The sequence below is a fragment of the Narcine bancroftii genome, chromosome 1 (assembly GCF_036971445.1).
Source record: "Narcine bancroftii isolate sNarBan1 chromosome 1, sNarBan1.hap1, whole genome shotgun sequence".
Lineage (NCBI taxonomy): Eukaryota > Metazoa > Chordata > Chondrichthyes > Torpediniformes > Narcinidae > Narcine > Narcine bancroftii.
In genome coordinates, this window is record NC_091469.1 from 116,501,351 (window position 1) to 116,519,173 (window position 17,823).

The 17,823-nt window shown below is 37.4% G+C and overlaps 1 protein-coding gene across 2 annotated transcripts in view; it reads left to right on the forward strand.

The window, feature by feature from the left end:
- Positions 1–17,357, forward strand: part of rad17 (RAD17 checkpoint clamp loader component) — a 51,688-nt gene extending 34,331 nt beyond the window's left edge. For both annotated transcript variants that reach the window (XM_069936596.1, XM_069936588.1), the window contains exons 12-17: positions 1,260–1,345; positions 1,590–1,736; positions 5,285–5,431; positions 6,167–6,287; positions 6,739–6,796; positions 16,398–17,357. In XM_069936596.1, coding sequence (XP_069792697.1) covers positions 1,260–1,345; positions 1,590–1,736; positions 5,285–5,431; positions 6,167–6,287; positions 6,739–6,796; positions 16,398–16,650 — 812 coding nt within the window. In that variant the 3' untranslated portion in view covers positions 16,651–17,357. The remainder of the gene's footprint in view (positions 1–1,259; positions 1,346–1,589; positions 1,737–5,284; positions 5,432–6,166; positions 6,288–6,738; positions 6,797–16,397) is intronic.
- Positions 17,358–17,823: the final 466 nt, after the last annotated feature.

The following is a 17,823-nucleotide window of genomic DNA, read 5'->3' on the forward strand; positions in this document are numbered from 1 at the left end:
GAAGTATTGATAAATCTCTACAGAGGCATGAAGGTGAGATAGAAATAAGGGCATATTACAGAGCCAGAAGTCAACTTGTAATTGATGCACAACTTGTAAAGAACAATGAAGTTGTGAGTAATCTGATGGAGAACAATATCAATGGAGATAAGGCACTAACTCTATGCCAAGATGGAAATGAAGCTTGATTGAATCAGATACCTGTATTGGCCATGTGGATATTAAAAGATGTATTAGGCTTCGCTGAAATTGGTAGTAAAATCCTTTATACATTTTCATTTTAAACAAATAGGCAACTCTTTTGGTAATAGATTTAATTTGAAATAAAAAAGACATAAAATTTCTCTCTTAAGGGTAGTATAGTGGCATATGTGCATAAGATTGCAGCTGCTTCTTATGTTTACAGGAATTTCTCCTAGATGCTCCAGATTCATCCCATATCACAAAGAAATCCCAGTAGACTAATGGGTTGTTTAAATTGCCTCTTACTGAAGGTTGGCGGAAACCGAATCAGGGGGAGTTAATGAGCTAGTGAGAAAGAAAGTTATTAGGAAATAAAATGGGATTGATTTGGAAGTTAGAAAGGTCTGAAGGTCATTGAAAAATAAAAAAAGAAATTATTAAGTGCTACATTAAGAACTGGCCAAAATAACATCACCTTCCATCTATTTAATGATTTTAATGTAAGTAAAATGTCCCAAGTGGTTTGACACCAGTTTGGATAAGAAAATAAGGGAATAGGTTGGTCAGATGTTCTGTTGAAAAGTAAGGGAAAAAATAATGAAGTATGAAGATGTCAGTGATACAGGCTAAAGTAATAGATATAGTGGAGTGAGAAGCCAACACTCGAGGAGAGCAGACATCTGGGTGGGTTAAAAGCCTGGAGAAGATCCCAGATATCTAAAGATCAGGTAATAGAAGGATTTGAAGGCGCATTGACAGTTTTTAAATCCAGAATTTCTGGAACAAGCCAATGTAAATCATTAAAGATTGGCTTCATTAGATTGTGCATATTAAGATATGGGCAACAGAGAGAAATGATGAAAATCAGACAAAATTAAATGGAATAAGAATAATTTGTCTTGTTGAATTAATATACACATTTAAAGCCCCTGACATTCCCCCTCCCCGACCACAAATTAAATTCTTGTAGATAGTTGTGTTTTATTCAAGTGCATTCAGCAATGAAATTGATTTTTAAGTCTAATGTATAAATTAAAATTCAGCAATCTTAAATAATGGCCAATTTTATTTTTAAGGGGAGCCACCCGATGATTCACATTTGAATCCATTGCCAATTCATTTATCTGAACATGAGAGGGATCCACTTATGGTGAATCCTGAGGTAAGAATAATCTTCATCAAATTCATGAAACGTGAAAGACATCTTCAATATTATTTGCTGAATTTGAGAGTTTAGATTATCGCTGTAATCGGTGATCTTGCATCATTTGTGCAGGGTGAGAGTGCTGTGGGCTGCTCTTGTCTGCTGGACATGTCACAGAACAAGGAAATGAAGAATAAATTAACAAAAAAGGAAAAAGTAACATTATTCCTTCACATTTTTACATTTCCTCTTTGTATTTCAGGAGGTGATTGAAAATTCACACATGTCTGTGGAGTTATTCAATCTTTATCTTCACCAAAATTATCTTGATTTCTTCAGTGACATAGATGACATTGTGCGTGCAAGTGAATATCTAAGTGATGCAGACTTCTTAACAGTAGATTGGAACGTAAGTACATATATTCATGAGCAAGACCATTATAGTTTCTTTGTGTAATTGATGGTCAATGTGCTGCTCACATTACAACTGTGATTAAAAAATACTTAATTGGCCATGAATCACTCAGCCTGAAGTTGTCAAAAGCACTTTATGAGCAAGTTGGTTTCCATTTGCCATTCAAACCTTAATAGCACATTCATTTGTTGCCCTCAGTATTGAAAGAAAAGCATTCCATTTTTTGGAATTGTGAATGATGTTCAATATAATCTTAGCTCACATGTTAATTAAGCTGTGAAAATTATTAATTGCTTGTTGATTTCAGTCCTTGGGAAAATAACTTGGATATTTAGCAAGATGGCCATACTTCACATACCTTTTTATGACTAATCTCTTCCTGAATTCCAATACTTAAATGTTCTTTTCCAAATCCTATCTCTGAGAAAATATTAATCCTAAAACATTATATTATGATGTAACAATCGATTTGTATCAAACCAAGCCATTTCATCATCCTAATGTAAGGTTTCTGCCTGAAGCATTGACCATTCTTTATCTCACTGTAATGTTGCTTAACTCACCACAAATGTGTTTGGTTTCATTTTATCATTAACATGGTATTCTTATTACTGAATTTTTGCTTGGCTATTAGTCCCAAAACAAAAACGGTTTGTCGAATAGTTTTCACAAAGTATGCACCTGTGGAACCATTCTTCATGTCGATTTGACACTTTAATTTTTTTAAAAATTTATATTTTAAGTGCTGCCCAATTACACCCAATTTACCTACACCCCTGGTACATTTTGAATGGTGGGAGGAAACCGGAGCACCCGGAGAAAACCCACGCAGACCACAGGGAGATCGTACAAACTCCTTACACACATCGGATTCAAACCTCGGTCACTGATGTTGTAACATCATTGCGCTAACTGCTACACTAAGAATACCTCATTAGGTACGTTAACTTCAAGTGGATTTCCTTCCAGATTTCAGAATCAGAATTTATTGTCATGAACAAGTCACGAAATTTGTTATTTTGTGGCAACATCACAGTGCAAACATTCATATAAACCACCTTACAACAATAAATAAAAATAGTGTATGGAAAGTTTAAGTAAGGCAGTGTCTTTGATTCATTGATTGTTCAGGAATCTGATGACAGCGGGGAAGAAGCTGACCTTGTGCTGCTGAGTGCTCCTCTTTAGGCTCCTGTATCTTTTTTCCCCCAATGGTAGCAGAGTGAAGAAGGCATGGCCTGCATGGTGGGGGTCCTTGAGGATAGAGGCTGCTTTCTTAAGACACTTCCTCTTGTAGTTGTCTTCGATAGTATTAAATGTGGTGCCTGAGATTTCACAGGCTGAGTTAACAACCCTCTGGAGTGTTTTCTTGACTCCGTACGAGCCAGTGTGCTTTCCATGGTACATCTGTAGAAACACAGAATCTCCTCAAGCTCCTTACAAAGTGTAGCCGTTGGTGAGCCTTCTTCATGATTGCAACAACGTGGAAGCTCCAGGGTAGATTTTTGGAGATGCTGACACCCAGGAATTTTTAAGTTCTTGACCCTCTCCACTACTTAACCCTCTGAGGACTGGATTGTGTTCTGACTTCCTCCTGAAGTCCACAATCATCTCCTTGGTTTTTCTAATGTTGAGCGCAAGGTTGTTGGCGTGACACCACTCAACAAGCTGATCTATCTCCCTCCTGTACTCTTCCTCATTACTTTTTGTGATTCTGCCGACAACTGTGGTATCGTCAGCAGATTTATAGATATCATTGGAATTGTGCCTGGCCACACAGTCATGGGTGTATAATGAGTAGAGCAGTGGGCTAAGCATCCTTCCTTGGGGTGTGCCTGTGTTGATAGTCGGTGAGGAGGTGACGTTTTTACCAGTTCATACTGATTGTGATCTTCCAATGAGGAAGTCAAGGATCCAGTTGCAGAGGAGGTACAAGGGCTCAGAGTTTGGAGTTTGTTGACCAGTACTGAGGGAATAATGGTGTTGAAGGCTGAACTGTACTCTATGAAGAGCAGCTTTATGTATGAGTTGCTGTTTTCGAGGTGATCCAGACCTGAGTGGTATGTGTAAATTCTGGCCATGACCAACCTTTTCAAGGCATTTCATCACAGTAGATGTTAATGCTACTGGGAAATAGTCGTTGAGGCAGCTCATCTACTCATCTTGGGCACTGAGATGATTGATGTCCTTTTGAAGCAGATGAAAGCCTCTGACTGCAGCAATGAGACGTTAAAATTGTCTCTGAACACTCTGGCTAGTTGGTTGATGCAGATTTTCAGTACCCTGCCAGGTACACCATCAGGGCCTGAAGTCTTAATGAATGAAGTTCTGAAGTCAACCTCAGAGACCGATATCACAGGGTACAATATTTAGGCTTCTTTGTTTATTTTAACTTATGGAAATTTAGTCCCCTCTGTGTTGGCACCTGTTGCATTTTGTAACATTATCAGTCTCTGTCAGCTAGAAGAAAATGAGCAGGTAATCTTCTGGGGAAAGATCGGACAGATGAGGCTTAGAAGATGACTTCAGGGAAATAATAGATGCAGAGGAAAACAGAAAAGACTGAAAACATTTAATGTCAGGCAGTGACTGTGGGGGGAGAAAAGGACCAGAGCTTGAACCTGAAATATTGGTTTGATTTCTCGTTTCACAGATTTATACGGATTTTTCAGCATATTCTGTTTTTATTTTAGATTTCCAGCATCTGCATCTTGTTTTTGATTTTTATTAAGATCCTGACAAATCTTGATGGGGTGTATATGGCAGGATATTTTCTCTTGGGAGGGAATTTAGAACCAGCAGTGACTGTTTAAATTTAAGACAGAGGAGGCATTTTTTTTTCTCTCCAAGTCTTCAGGTTTTGGACTTCTCTTCCAAAGAGTAAAGTGAAAACAGAGTCTTTGAATATTTTTAAGACAAAGGTAGATGATTCCTGCAGATTGGCAGAAACGCGCAATTGAAATCATAATTTGATCAACCAAGCTTTAATCAAATAACAGCTCATGCTTGTGTGGCCAAGTGTCTTAATACTCCTACTCCATTGTATTTTGGCTAATATTTCTATTTTAATTATTGTGGGGGTAAAAACACTTAAAATTGAGATTCTTTGAACAGAGAGGAGTTATTTAACAACACAGTTTATGAGATCTGACACTGGGTATGAAATCCAGAAAATTATCCTAAACCCCACAACATACTAGTTAAGAGGAGCCACATTATGTCCACTTCTGAAACCCACACTTCTAGAAGAACATGTTGAGTTTTAAATTGGTATTTGAGTACCATGAATGTGTATTGTTCTATGTGTTGTGTCTGTATGTATGTTTGCAATGTGTTGCACCAAGGACCGGAGAACGCTATTCCATCTGGTTGTACTTGTACAATCATATGATAAATGAACTTGGAATGTAAACTCACCGGATGAGACAGACAATGAAATTGTCATATGAACACAAATTAAATTTTATGAGTATTGGATAAGTTTAATCTGAATCTTCTAGTAAGATTTAATCAACTTCTTGCCAATCCATTCTATGACTTAGTATCGTTCGACGATGTGGAAATACAGTGGATCTGTGGCTACACGAGGGCTGATACATGCGAACAAACCTCGAGCTCTGGCTAATTGTAAAGGAGGAGCTGGTTTTAAACCTTTACACAAACCACAGTGGCTATCGATAAATAAAAAGGTATGGGGAGAATTTGTTTGGCTGACGAGTTTGGCTTGCATTCTGGTTGTAAATTCTGATCAAACATCTTGTTTAATAGGGAAATATGACCAGTGAAGTCTAGCAGTGGACTCATCCTCGTGAAAACATTTCTGCTAAAATGGATCATTGAGTCACTAGTGTTACTGGTTTATGTTTGTGGTATTATGCTCTTTAAGTAACTCTCTCTCCAACAAACATTTTTCCTTGGGTCATGCCACAATATTTACATTGTTAATTTCTGTTCTCCCAATGTTGTCACATTGGTCAAGCCCTTTTATTTGGCTTTTCTTTTGTTGGAAGTCATAGCATAATCTTGATGGATGCGAATATAATTGAGAGGCTGAAATAATGCAAATAACACTACTAAAACACTCCTTTTAATCAATGCTTGGTTACGTTACTTCATATTACAGAAGTCCTCGGGTTATGAACATAAGGGTTACCAACAACTCGTACTTAAATGCAGGCTGTTCCCCAATTGGTGCATGCACTTAATTGTGCCCCAATTCACATGTGCATAAATGTGCATCATGCGCACTGTGCCCCAATTTGCACATAATGTTATAAGAAACGCAAGTACCTATTCCGCCTTGCGTACAAGTTCAGCTTATGGACAGACCCAGGTAACGGAACTCTGTCATAACCTGGGGACTGTCGGTATCTTCAGATGAAATGGTAATAAAAGAACAAAATGCCTTTCTTTGTTTTTTTCAGCATAAAGAAAATTGTCTTGCTGCCAAAGGGTTTTTTTCGAATTTTTGTTTAGCTCCACTTTGCCTTCAGACTGAGTTATTGCCATACCTTGCTCTGCTGACAAATCCCATGAGAAATCAAGGTAAGATGTAGAATATTAAAAGAATAAGAGGTCCTTTTCCAGGTTTAACTTGTAATTTGATAGTAGGAGGACAGGACAATAATACATAGCATGAATGCAAAGCAAAATCTTAAGATGCAGGAACATGGTTATGTTTTAGGTGGGATTGCTCTTTATGTTATATGCAAATAAATAATCAATTTGGAATTTGCATGCAATTCAAAGCATTTTAATTCTGCCAAAAATTAGCTATCCATTGGATTTGCAAAATATTGGTATAAAAACAGATTTTACTTTCTTCCACATATAAAGTAATGTAGTTTTCCTTTCCAAAGGGTATCAGGTTCTTGTTACACTAATCACAGACCATTCCAACCAAAAAATGAAAAATAATTCCAAGCAAAATAAAGTTTTAAATTCACACTTCCATCTGAGCCACATGTACAATATTTTCTAATTTATGTTTACGCAGCACAAATTAATTTTATCCAAGACGTGGGAAGGTTTCCTTTCAAGCGATACTCTATTAGGTATGTACATGTGGTTTCCCCCAATGTTTGATCCTGTTTGGCAAGATGTCTTTGTAACTAATTCATATTCTACTTGCATGAGGAAACGTAGATTGGCATTAACTATGTGTGAGTGTGTGTGTTGTTATCCTGACATAACAAGTTGTTTTTTTTTTGCTGAATGGGGAAAGAAAAGTAAATTTAAAAATTATAACTTTGTTTTTATTTTTGACCATGAGAATATTTTTCTGCCCAACTTGTGAATTGTGTGTTTTTTTTATTATTTACAGTTGCTGGTTTAATGTAAATTTTATTTGATGTTAATATATAAGAGTAAAGAAGAACATAATAAAACAGCAAAAACACAAAGCTGGAGAAACTCAGCAGGTCAAGCAGTGTTCTTTATATAGCACAGGTAAAAATACATCACCGATGTTTCGGGCTTGAGCCCTTCATCAAGGTAAAAGCTCAAGCCCAAAACATAAGTTGTGTATTTTTTTTAACTCCAAAGAATACAGATTCTTGATATGACCACCCTCTCATCTCAGGAATTAGTCTGATGAGCCTCTTTCAGACCACTTTCATTGCAACTATGTCCTTCCTAGAGTAGGAAGGCAAAAACCGTGTGCCGTATTCCAGATGTGACCTCAACTACACTCTGTATAATTTGAAGGGAAATCCCTATTTCTGAACTCCAATCCCTTAACAAAAAAAACAACAAAAAGCAATATGCTTTTTCCTTCTAAACAAATAAGTTCACCTTGCCTGCTCACTTTTTTGTAAACCATGCACAAGAACACCTATATCTAGTCATTTGCTGTCTCTTTCCAATTAGATAATCTATTTTTTGATTCCTGCTATCGAAAAGCACGTGCTCACACTTTCCCACTTTAAACTCCATAATCTTATTTCTTAAGATAAAGATGCATAAATTATGGGTAATGTATTAGCACGGGTAAAGAATTAGCTAACAAATAAAAGGCAGGAAGTTGGAATAAACAGGTGTTTACTCTGGGTTGTAATCACTGCTGAGCAGAGTGCTGTGGAGATCAGTGCTGGGCTCATAACTGTTTTCAATATGAATAAATGATTTGGAGAAGGGGACCAAATGTATTATCAAAGTTTACTGATGATGCAAAATTGTGTGGAAAAGCAAATTCAGTAAAGGACACAAACATACTTCAGAGAGATAAAGATAGGTTAAATGGGTGGCCGGCAGATGGAGTACAATGTTGGTAAATTGTGAAGTCATCCACTTTGGTTGGGGAGGGGGATGTAAGTTGGATTATTATATAAATGGTGAAAGATTGCAGCATGCTTGTGTGCAGAGGAATTTGGGAATGCCTTTGCATAAATTACATGAGGTTGATTTGCAGGTGCCACCGGTACAGTGTAATTGAGTAGGCAAATGTAATGTCCTTAATTGCTCAAGGATTGGATTTATAAACAGGGAGGTTTTGCTGCAATTGTGAGGCCATTCCTGGAGAATTGTGTGCAGTACTAGCCTTACAGAGAAAGGATATACTGTTGGAGGCAGTGCAGCAGAAGTTCACAAAATGAATTCCAGAGATGAGGGGGTTAGCTAATAGAGATTAAGCCACCTGCGACCAGACTTACTAGAATTCTGTAGAATGAGAGGGGGTATGATGGAAATATAAAACTGGAAGTTTGTTTTCACTGGTAGGTGAGACGAGAACAAGATTCAGGGAAGTAGTTTTTTTTTTGTAATTCTTTATTTATCACACTATGAACCATATCAACCAATGTATTTACAGATGCATCTCTTTAAATGTTCACATTGACATTTTCTCTTTCTTTACCCCATCCCTCCCTTCCCCCTTCCCACCCCCCTCCCAGAACAGTAAATAGTGAACATATAAATACAATAAAATAATATCTTTATACAAAAGGAATACAAACAAAAAAGACGTATCATCAACATTCACATTAAATCTGATCATATTTATCTTCTTATCATTTTAGGTGGTGGTGGTCTGAGGCCTGCTCTTTCTGTTATGTTCCATATATGGTTCCCAGGTTTTTTCAAACATTGTAACTTTGTCTTTTAAATTATATGTGATTTTTTTTTTTCCAATGGGATACACAAATTTGGTTATGTATTCCATTAATTTTTTTAGTCATATAGTTCAACATGGCCATCTTGTATCTTTATTTTCACTTATTTTCTGCCTCTTCACCACCTCCATCCCTTTTTTACCATTACTCTTCTTTAAGTTTTCCTTTTTAATCTCAATATATGACAACGCACTTAAGACATGAAATACCCCAACAATCCCCACAAGCAATAACCCTTTAACCCCAAGTGAACCTCCCCTCCTTGGGTTTCCCCTTGTCCCGTGACGGCAACCACAACTCCCCTTTCCATTCGGTTTGCGAACTTACTTGCAAGCGTCAACCGATTTCGCAGTGACCATTATCCTTCCCAGCCCCCCCAGAGAACACTATTTTTCTATACATATAACAAAGCTCTCTCTTTTTCTTGCCCTTTTCTTATCCATCTTTAAATCTTTATAAATGCATTATCTTTACTTTATATTTTTACATATTTTTGTATATTTTCTTCTTGTCATTCCTCCTCTTCTCCTGTCCTGCAAATGTTCAGTAAATTCTTGGGCTTTCTTTGGGTCCGAGAACAGTCTATTCTCTTCCCCAGGAATGAATACTTTGAGTACTGTTGGATGTCTTAATATAAAGTTATACCCTTTCTTCCATAAGATTGTTTTCGCTGTTTGAATTCTTTCCTCTTCTTTAAAAATTCGAAGCCTTATGTCCGGATAAAAAAATATTTTTTGTCCCTTATATTCCAACGGCTTATTCTCTTCTCTAACCTTCTTTCTTGCCTGTTCCAGTATGTTTTCTCTTGTTGTATATCTTAGAAATTTTACCAATATGGATCTCGGTTTTTGATGTGGTGGAGGTTTTGGTACTGGAGCTCTATGCGCCCTTTTGATTTCAATTTCTTCATGTGAATCTGTCGTTCCCAGCACCTTCGGGATCCATCCTTTTATAAATTCCTTCATATCTGACCCTTCTTTGCCTTCTTTCAGGCCCACTATTTTTATGTTGTTTCGCCTACTGTAGTTTTCCAATACATCAATTTTTTGTGACAATAAATCTTATGTCTCTTTAATTTTTTCTTCGCTCTCTTCCAACTTCCCTCAAATCATTTATCTCCATTTCTACAGCAGCTTCTCGTTCCTCCACATTTTCTACTCTTTTCCCTATTTCAGTCATGACCAACTCTAAGCTTTGCATTCTGTCTTCAGCTCTCTTCATTTTTCTTTTGATTGAACTAAATTCTAATGATAGCCATTCTTTTAATTACCTCATTTGTTCTTCGAAAAAGTCTTTAGCTAAGCTTTCTCCTTCTATTTTACCTTCTTCTTTCCTTTGAAATTCTTGGTCTTCTTCCTCCTCTTCTGTGTCTGTATCTATGTCTGTGTCGTTGTCTTCTCTTCTCTGTATATGTATCTTCATCCTTCTCTGGTGAGCTGCTTCTGTATCCTTGCTGGGTCTCCAGCTGCTGTGTCTCCTGTAGTTGGTCTTCCTGCCACAGGTCGTCCCCGTCGGTCGCCCCGTTGCAGCTCACCCTCTTCCAGCCCTTCATTCTCTTTCTCACCACTCTTCTTGTTTACTTCCCCCAGCCGAACACCCCGATACTGGGCATCTATCAGCTGGCTGCACCTCAGCTGAGTCCCCCTCCCGCCGGCGTTAACCTTTTCTTTTACTTGCGCATGCACAACTCTTCGTGCATGCGCAGTTGCACGCCTCTTTTTGGCTCTGAGCCATTTTTTGAAATCCGCCGGTCGGGAGGACACCGCTCCTGTGGGGACTCACCAACACTGGAGATCGGCCGCTCCTCTCCACGGTGGCTCTCTGCTCCGACGTGCAGGTAAGGTGTTCTTCTTTCTTCTCCAGTGATTTTCCTTCTTCCCTTTTCACTGTTATTCTTACTTTTTCTCTTTTGGGTGCCATCTTCTGTCTCTTCTATAACTTTATCTTTCTCTTCCTGTATTTTATGTTTATTGAGCTCTTTTTTCCAACACTTTTTTCTTTTCTCTGGAGAAGGCTGGTTCCACCCAACCAGCCACTACTCCATCACATGACTCCCCTAGGGAAGTAGATTTAAGTCAGAATGAAATGCTTCTCCCAAAGAGTCGTGAATCTCTGCCCAAAGTAGCATCAAATATACTTGAGGAACAATTAGATTATTGCCGAGTAGGGGAATTAATGGTTGGGGAAAATGGAGCTGAGTCCACAGCCATAATCTTGTTGAATGCCTCTAGAAGACCAGGAGGAAACTAGAAGAAGACTGGATGACACGCAAGAAGAAGGACGCCAGCGTTACAACAGACATTGCCAGAACTCTTCAGAGGGCAGCATGTGCATATTCAAAAGTTGATGTTGAAAACATGGACCCCAGTAAAGGCCATCAGAGAAGCTGAGACACCAAGATCATAGATTGTCTGGCAATGAGTTGAAGAGAAACAGAATTCACATCTGGCCAACGCCAGATGTGATGAAGTACAAAGCTTTAATACCAGCAAAGCCTGCAACGCCAATATCAAGTGAGGTATCAAGTGAAGAGACCACAACCACTAATACCAAAACATCCACACAACAGTTGTCAGGTGAAGCCCAACAAGCTATATCACCTACATGTGTACCAGCAACACAGAGCCCAACGGTCATAGCCAAATCCACAAGATGGCGTAGCTAGTGCAATATCAATAAGAACTAATTAAAACATTTTGTGTAAATAAATTAGTGTACAAGTTCAGTTACTTAAGTTGCACTGGAAAGAAAGTGATAAAGGACACTAAATTTTTATTTATATTGAGAAGGGGAGATGTTGTATAGTCAGGAAATTGTGAACTATTTTCTGTTAAGCATACTATGACATCATCTGCAAATAGACCGATTTTATATTCCTTTTATTTTCTGTTCTTATCAGTTCTGCCAAGTTGACCTACTTAATTTAAATTGGTTCAATTATTTATCCATTTATTGTCACCTTCGCATTGAATTCGCCCATCGTTATTGAATGAAGATCTATCGGGACCAATGCTTGAAGAGGGCGCACAAAATCAATGAATTGGTGCGGACTCGAAAGGCCAACATGGCCTGTTTCCGCTCCATAAATGATTATATGGTTATATGGTTGAGCAAGTTAGTTTTTGTCTTGCATACCACATTTTCACCTATTCACTTACCACAATATACCTTTCCACCAAATTTAATGCCTTCAACATATTTGGATACCTTACATTCTGCCTTTCCTTGACATCATCAATTTAAATCTTAAACAGTTTAGCGCTAAGAACTGATCCATGGGGGATTCCACAAATGACATCCTTCCAACCTGAAAAATACCCATTTATTCCAACATTTTTTTCCATGTGATCACTAAATTTCAATTCACAATAACATAGATATGTTAAAAGGAGGAAGTCTTTAACGGGTGTGATCACTTGATATTTAACTATTTAATTTATACTTTTGCAAAACTTTGTTCAGTGAGAAATACATTGGTTGTCCTGTCACTATTGACCTAGTTTTAATCAAGTATTTGATTAAGATTTGTAATGATTGATAGGGGGCTGCCTTGAAGGCCAAGTGTACTCTCTGCCATTGGGATCTGTGTGGATTATGGTTTGCTCGTTGCATGAAAGTCGCCAAACGAAGAACATTACTTGACCTCATACACATTATTCAATTACATTTTAAATAAATTGCCTAACTCTGTCATCTCCTTATTCCTTAAGCACCATTTTCACTGGAATTTTATATTTTAAAGCTATATAGCAGTCGAGTAAAATGGAGAAAAATAAATAAAATGAATGACTGTACTCACCATCACTTCAAGTGCCAAATCTTTCTGCTGCTAATCAACCTATAACTACCCTGCCCTTGTGCATAAACATGAATGAACAATATATTTTTTGCATTATCTTGGATAATGCTTGAAATAAAGTTCACCATTTGACCTTGTTTTAATTAAAAACAACAATTTTGATATGCAGAGAGGCAATGCAATTTATTTGCTCTGTTCTGAATTTACTCGGCAGTAAAATTAGGTTTAAAATTTAATTTTAAAAATTTCACAAAATTCCTCTGCTTGTTTTGTATTGGGCAGATTTTAGTTTTGTTGGGTATCTCTAGGCTTTGAATTCTGTGCCAATTTTTTTTCAAGAATGTGACATTTTCAATTTTTCATGAAATTCTTTTGCTTTTTCCACTAACACTGAGCCTGAGATACATGCAGCCTCTCTTTTCTTTAAGGAAAACCAATCAATATCATCAAGCTTTGATGTATGTGTTGTATGGCAAGTTTCAACACTTCCATCACTGAGCTCAGAAAGAACTCTTTAAGCTTTACACCATGATTTAATATCATAAATTATGCTGGACATCAGAAGGTTTTTCTTCCTGAACACTCGGTGTATTTTATGGATTTTGGGTACTGATCATGAAAATTACCGTATATCTTTCCTATCATGTCCTGATTTTTAGATATAACCTATTGTTGTGCTTTCCTGTCTACTAGTGTATTGCCCACAAAGTAAGCTGTTTTGGTCAGTCCAAGCATGCCTGGGCACGCACACAGTAGTGGTGCCGTGCAAATGTTGTCTTGGGCATGCTTGGTCAGGATAGATGCAGACAAGGCCTGCTAAAGCAGCTCACATATACATATCACTAAACTACATTTAGCTGATTGACAACATGCTTCAAGCATACAAAACCACTGGCACTTGGACTTCTTCCATGCTGAACTTGGTGCATTCAGTAACTAACATGGTGAAACTAGCCAGGACATTGTGACCCTGGAAAAGTGGTATGAGGGATATTTGTTAGACCCTGACATGAGAGGCAACAGAGGCTGAGTAAAAAAGAAAATCAGCGGGAAAACATTTTTGGGTCAATTGAACTAACACAATGTGTTAGCATCATTATGCAATTAAAGGTATTAAATTCAATTAAAGTTAATTTAATGTTTCTCAAGCTTCCTACTTGATGCAGCAAATCTGAAGTTATCTTTGTGTTCCGCTTGAAGTTGTCGATCATAATCCCCATTTTTTTTCCCCCAGGAAGCAAACCTTGTTGGGGGTGGTGGGGGGGGGGGGGCAGGATTGTTGTCCAGTGTTATTCAGGAGCCGATATTGAATTCTTTCCTAAGAACATTACAATTCTCCATCCCCACCCCATTTTAGTCTTTTGTATATTTCCACTTTCTGTTTCAAATATTAGGACAGCACATTAACACTTTGTGCTTTTGCCAGGGGATTCTTATCTGATGTAGTTGACTTGGGAGATGTATAGGACAGTATTTATAACACAATTGCAACCAACCACCACTTGTAACTGCGCAGGAGAGGCTGACGGTGGGCTTCTGTGCTGAATGGGAGACAGCATATGACCAAAATCACATCAGCTCTTCAAATTCACATTTTGCCAGTATGAGATCCTTTAAAGAGTCTGAAAATGGTAGGAAATCTGGAAATTTGTGTACTCAAGCACATGCATCTTCTGTCTGACAGAAGGAGGAAGAAGGGAGTATGAATACTGCATCAGCAGTTAGTGATGAATAGATCTACAGAGGGTCAGAGGCTGTCAACTGTGATCCATGTGGATCAGGAGAAAGCTGCCCACATGTTAGGGTTTGGACTTGAGGCCAAAGAAATAGGCATGGAAAATAAGGCAATGGGTAAATTCAGCATCATGTTAGGCTCAGAATTCAGGAAGGTGGGGGGCCGAAGCTGAACCCACTACTGAGAAATTATCATTCAGAATTAGAGGGAATAATTAGGATGGACAGTGAAAATAGATTGAAAGGTGAGATTGGGAGGAAAGACATGGCAAGAGAAAAGTGAAAAGGAAAAATTCACCCAGAGAAGCATTAAAATTGAAGTTTAGTCTCAGATAGCTGAGAGAAAGGAAAGGTGTTTAATTGCTATGTCAAATGTGGTGAATGATAAAGTGGAACTGCAAGTCTGGGCAGTTTTGAGATGGACTGAGTAAGTCAGTGCTTATTGTAGAGCTAGTTCAAGAGCATGAGGGCATATCTTTGGATGATGAGAGGTACGTGTGGTGCTCCAGAGACCTGGGTTCTTCTTGACCTTGAATTTTGTCTGTGGAGTTTGAAGTGAGAGTTTCTACCAGTTACTCTGGTTTCCTCCCACACCCTAAAGATGGGTAAGTAGGTAGGTTCAATGCAACTATAAATTGCATGTAGTGTTTAGGTGAGTGGGGGAGAAGTTGATGAGATAAAATTGTCTAAGCTTAGTGTAAATGGTTGATTGATGGTTGAGATGAGCTCAGTGGACCCAAGACTTGCTTTCATGCTGTTAAAGTCTGACTTTGAAAGCGTGGCTTGGATCATCACGGGGGGGATTTTTGTTCTCTCTGTCTTCATTGTTTTATAAAGTAATCATTACCTTGATAACTGGTCTGGATCCTATTACAAACATTCTGACTTACTTCACCCTTTTGCCCACTCAGAAGCTTGATATAATTGTTCACTGGCTTTTCCAGATCTGATGAATGATATTTGACCTGTAACATTAACTCCTTTACTATCAACTTTGATCTGAGAGTATTTATATATGAGGAACAAACCTCGTCATCTGCAGAAAATGCGGAAGTGTAATTCCTGTAGCCTCCTCAAAAATCTTGGGATTTGCAAAGCAAGAGTTTGAGACATCTTAAAGGCAATTAAAATCTGATTTTACTGTTCATTTAACTCAAACTCATTTTGTGGCAGCTTCATTCCAGCAGCAGAATTTTTTTAAAAACTAATATAACGCCCCTATTTTTATCTTGCTGATCACCAGATTTTGTGCATTTTTACTAATATAAAACAACCCTTTGACCAAAAAGCAAACCAGTAATTCTGGTTTCATCTATACTGAATCCAATCTTTCTAATTTCCTCAAGTCACAATTGAACTTTCATTGGGCCTAAAGGCAGAAGGCAATTTTTTTCTTCTAAGGATGGAGAAATTCTCTTCTGTAATTCTCTGCATTTCTAACCTGGATTATTCACCAAGCACAGTAAACCACATGAAACAGGCACTTCAAAAGATTTCTGCGCTGTTGGAAAATTATTCACTTTTTAAAAGTTAGTAGATATTATACTCGTATCTGTTTAACATTAATTAAATGTCCTCAAAAATAGGCTCTCGCCTTGACAACACTAATAATAGTTTCCAAAATGTGTCCATTTGATCCTTGTAGATGCTGTTTCAAACATGTTACCGTCATTGTAAAATTTGTGAGTAATGTTTTTAATGGAAATGGGATGACATCCAAGACACTTCATCCCGGAGTGGCCTTCCATGTTCAGAATCAGAATGTCAGGTTATATACTCAGATGAACAGTTTGTAGTGGAAAATTTTGAACATGAAAAGAGTCACAGGAAATAAAAATAGAAGCTGTCACACTCATTCCAGTGTTTGACAGGAAAGAAAGGAAAATGTAGTTGGAATGGTTCAAGTCTTCCTCTTAGCTATTCCATATTGAGCTGTAACTCTGGCAACTGATATCTATCACATTAATTTGTTTTCAGGTGCCTTTTGTAATGTTAACTGTTTGAAATTTTCAGACCAACATTGGAAGCCTTAACTGACAAGGATCCTGGTGTCGTGGAGCTCGATAATGAGGAAGACAACTGTTCTGGGCCTCCTCTATTAATGACAGGAGTAACAGCAGCACCAGACACCCAGACATCACCCCTGGCCAGTGTGGCAGGCCATTCTGGTGGAGGAGACTTGCCAAGTAGCCAGCCTCAACTTACCATAACACAAGCCTGCCTCGAAGAGGAGGAATTAATAATTGAGGAATATGATAGTGACTAATGTAGAATTAATTAATATCCTCGTCTAAGGGGTAGATAGATATTTATTTTTAATTATTGAAATGCTGTCAAATAATGGATCAAAGGCATTTTTTTTTTGCAAATGAAAGTTTTGCTGGAACCAGAGCAACTAAAAAGCATATCTGAATTTCAATAAGCATGAAAATAATGTTTGACACCAACACATCTAAGACTCTGGAACCATCAAAAATCATTTAATTTTTTTTCTTTGGCTCATAAACTTATTTTGAGACTTTGTCAAGTGTCGGTAGATCTCGTCGAACCATTTACTTTAGTAATTGTACCAAAGGAATCTATCTGTTGTACAGGAATCCGTTTTGACCATATGTTTTTGATAAATGTTCACATTTATGCCAAACTTTTTTTTGTTCATCTTGCGCACAGCTTTTGTTTGTTTTTTTATTGAGCATGATTATGTAAAAAGTCCCCTGGTTTTTCCAAAAATTTAGAAATGAACTTATTGGAACAAAGTATAAAATAATATTTATTTATATTTGACATTACTTTTGGTAAACAAAATAGGTCATAAAGTCCTTGTACAGCAGTCTGAGCCTGATGAAGTAATTATTCATGTTGAAATATGAATAGATTAACATCTTGTAGAGGTGATTGAAAAGAACGGGATGCATCTGATTACTCCTTATTACAGTTATATTAAATCTTTTAATGAACCTAATGCTTGGTTAACTAAGTGTCTGTTTATAAAATTATTTGTAATGTCTTTGTCGAAGATCACTCAAATAGCTAAACAGTTCAATCTTCTCGTTTTGTTGGAATTCTTTTGTTATAAATCATTAACCTTGTTTGCTTTTTTGGTAATTTTAAATTATTTCTATTGTAAATATCTTCAAATACTGACCTGATACCTTTCCAATGTGAGCAGCACGGATCCATGATAAAATAGAATTCAGTTGTTCAGTATAACTAATGCTCAAGAATAAATGATTAAGGAAATGATAGACAAGGTGGTTATTAACAATGTACTTCAGTGAAGAATTAAAAATAAGTTTATTTTAAACTTGGAAATTCTGAACCAGAAGGTAACTCTTCGCACATTCAATATTGTTCTGGATTAAAGATGCAATTGGAATCTTGCCAATGGATTTGCCCTTATGGTGAGGCAATAATTCAACTACTTTTACTCAATTATCAA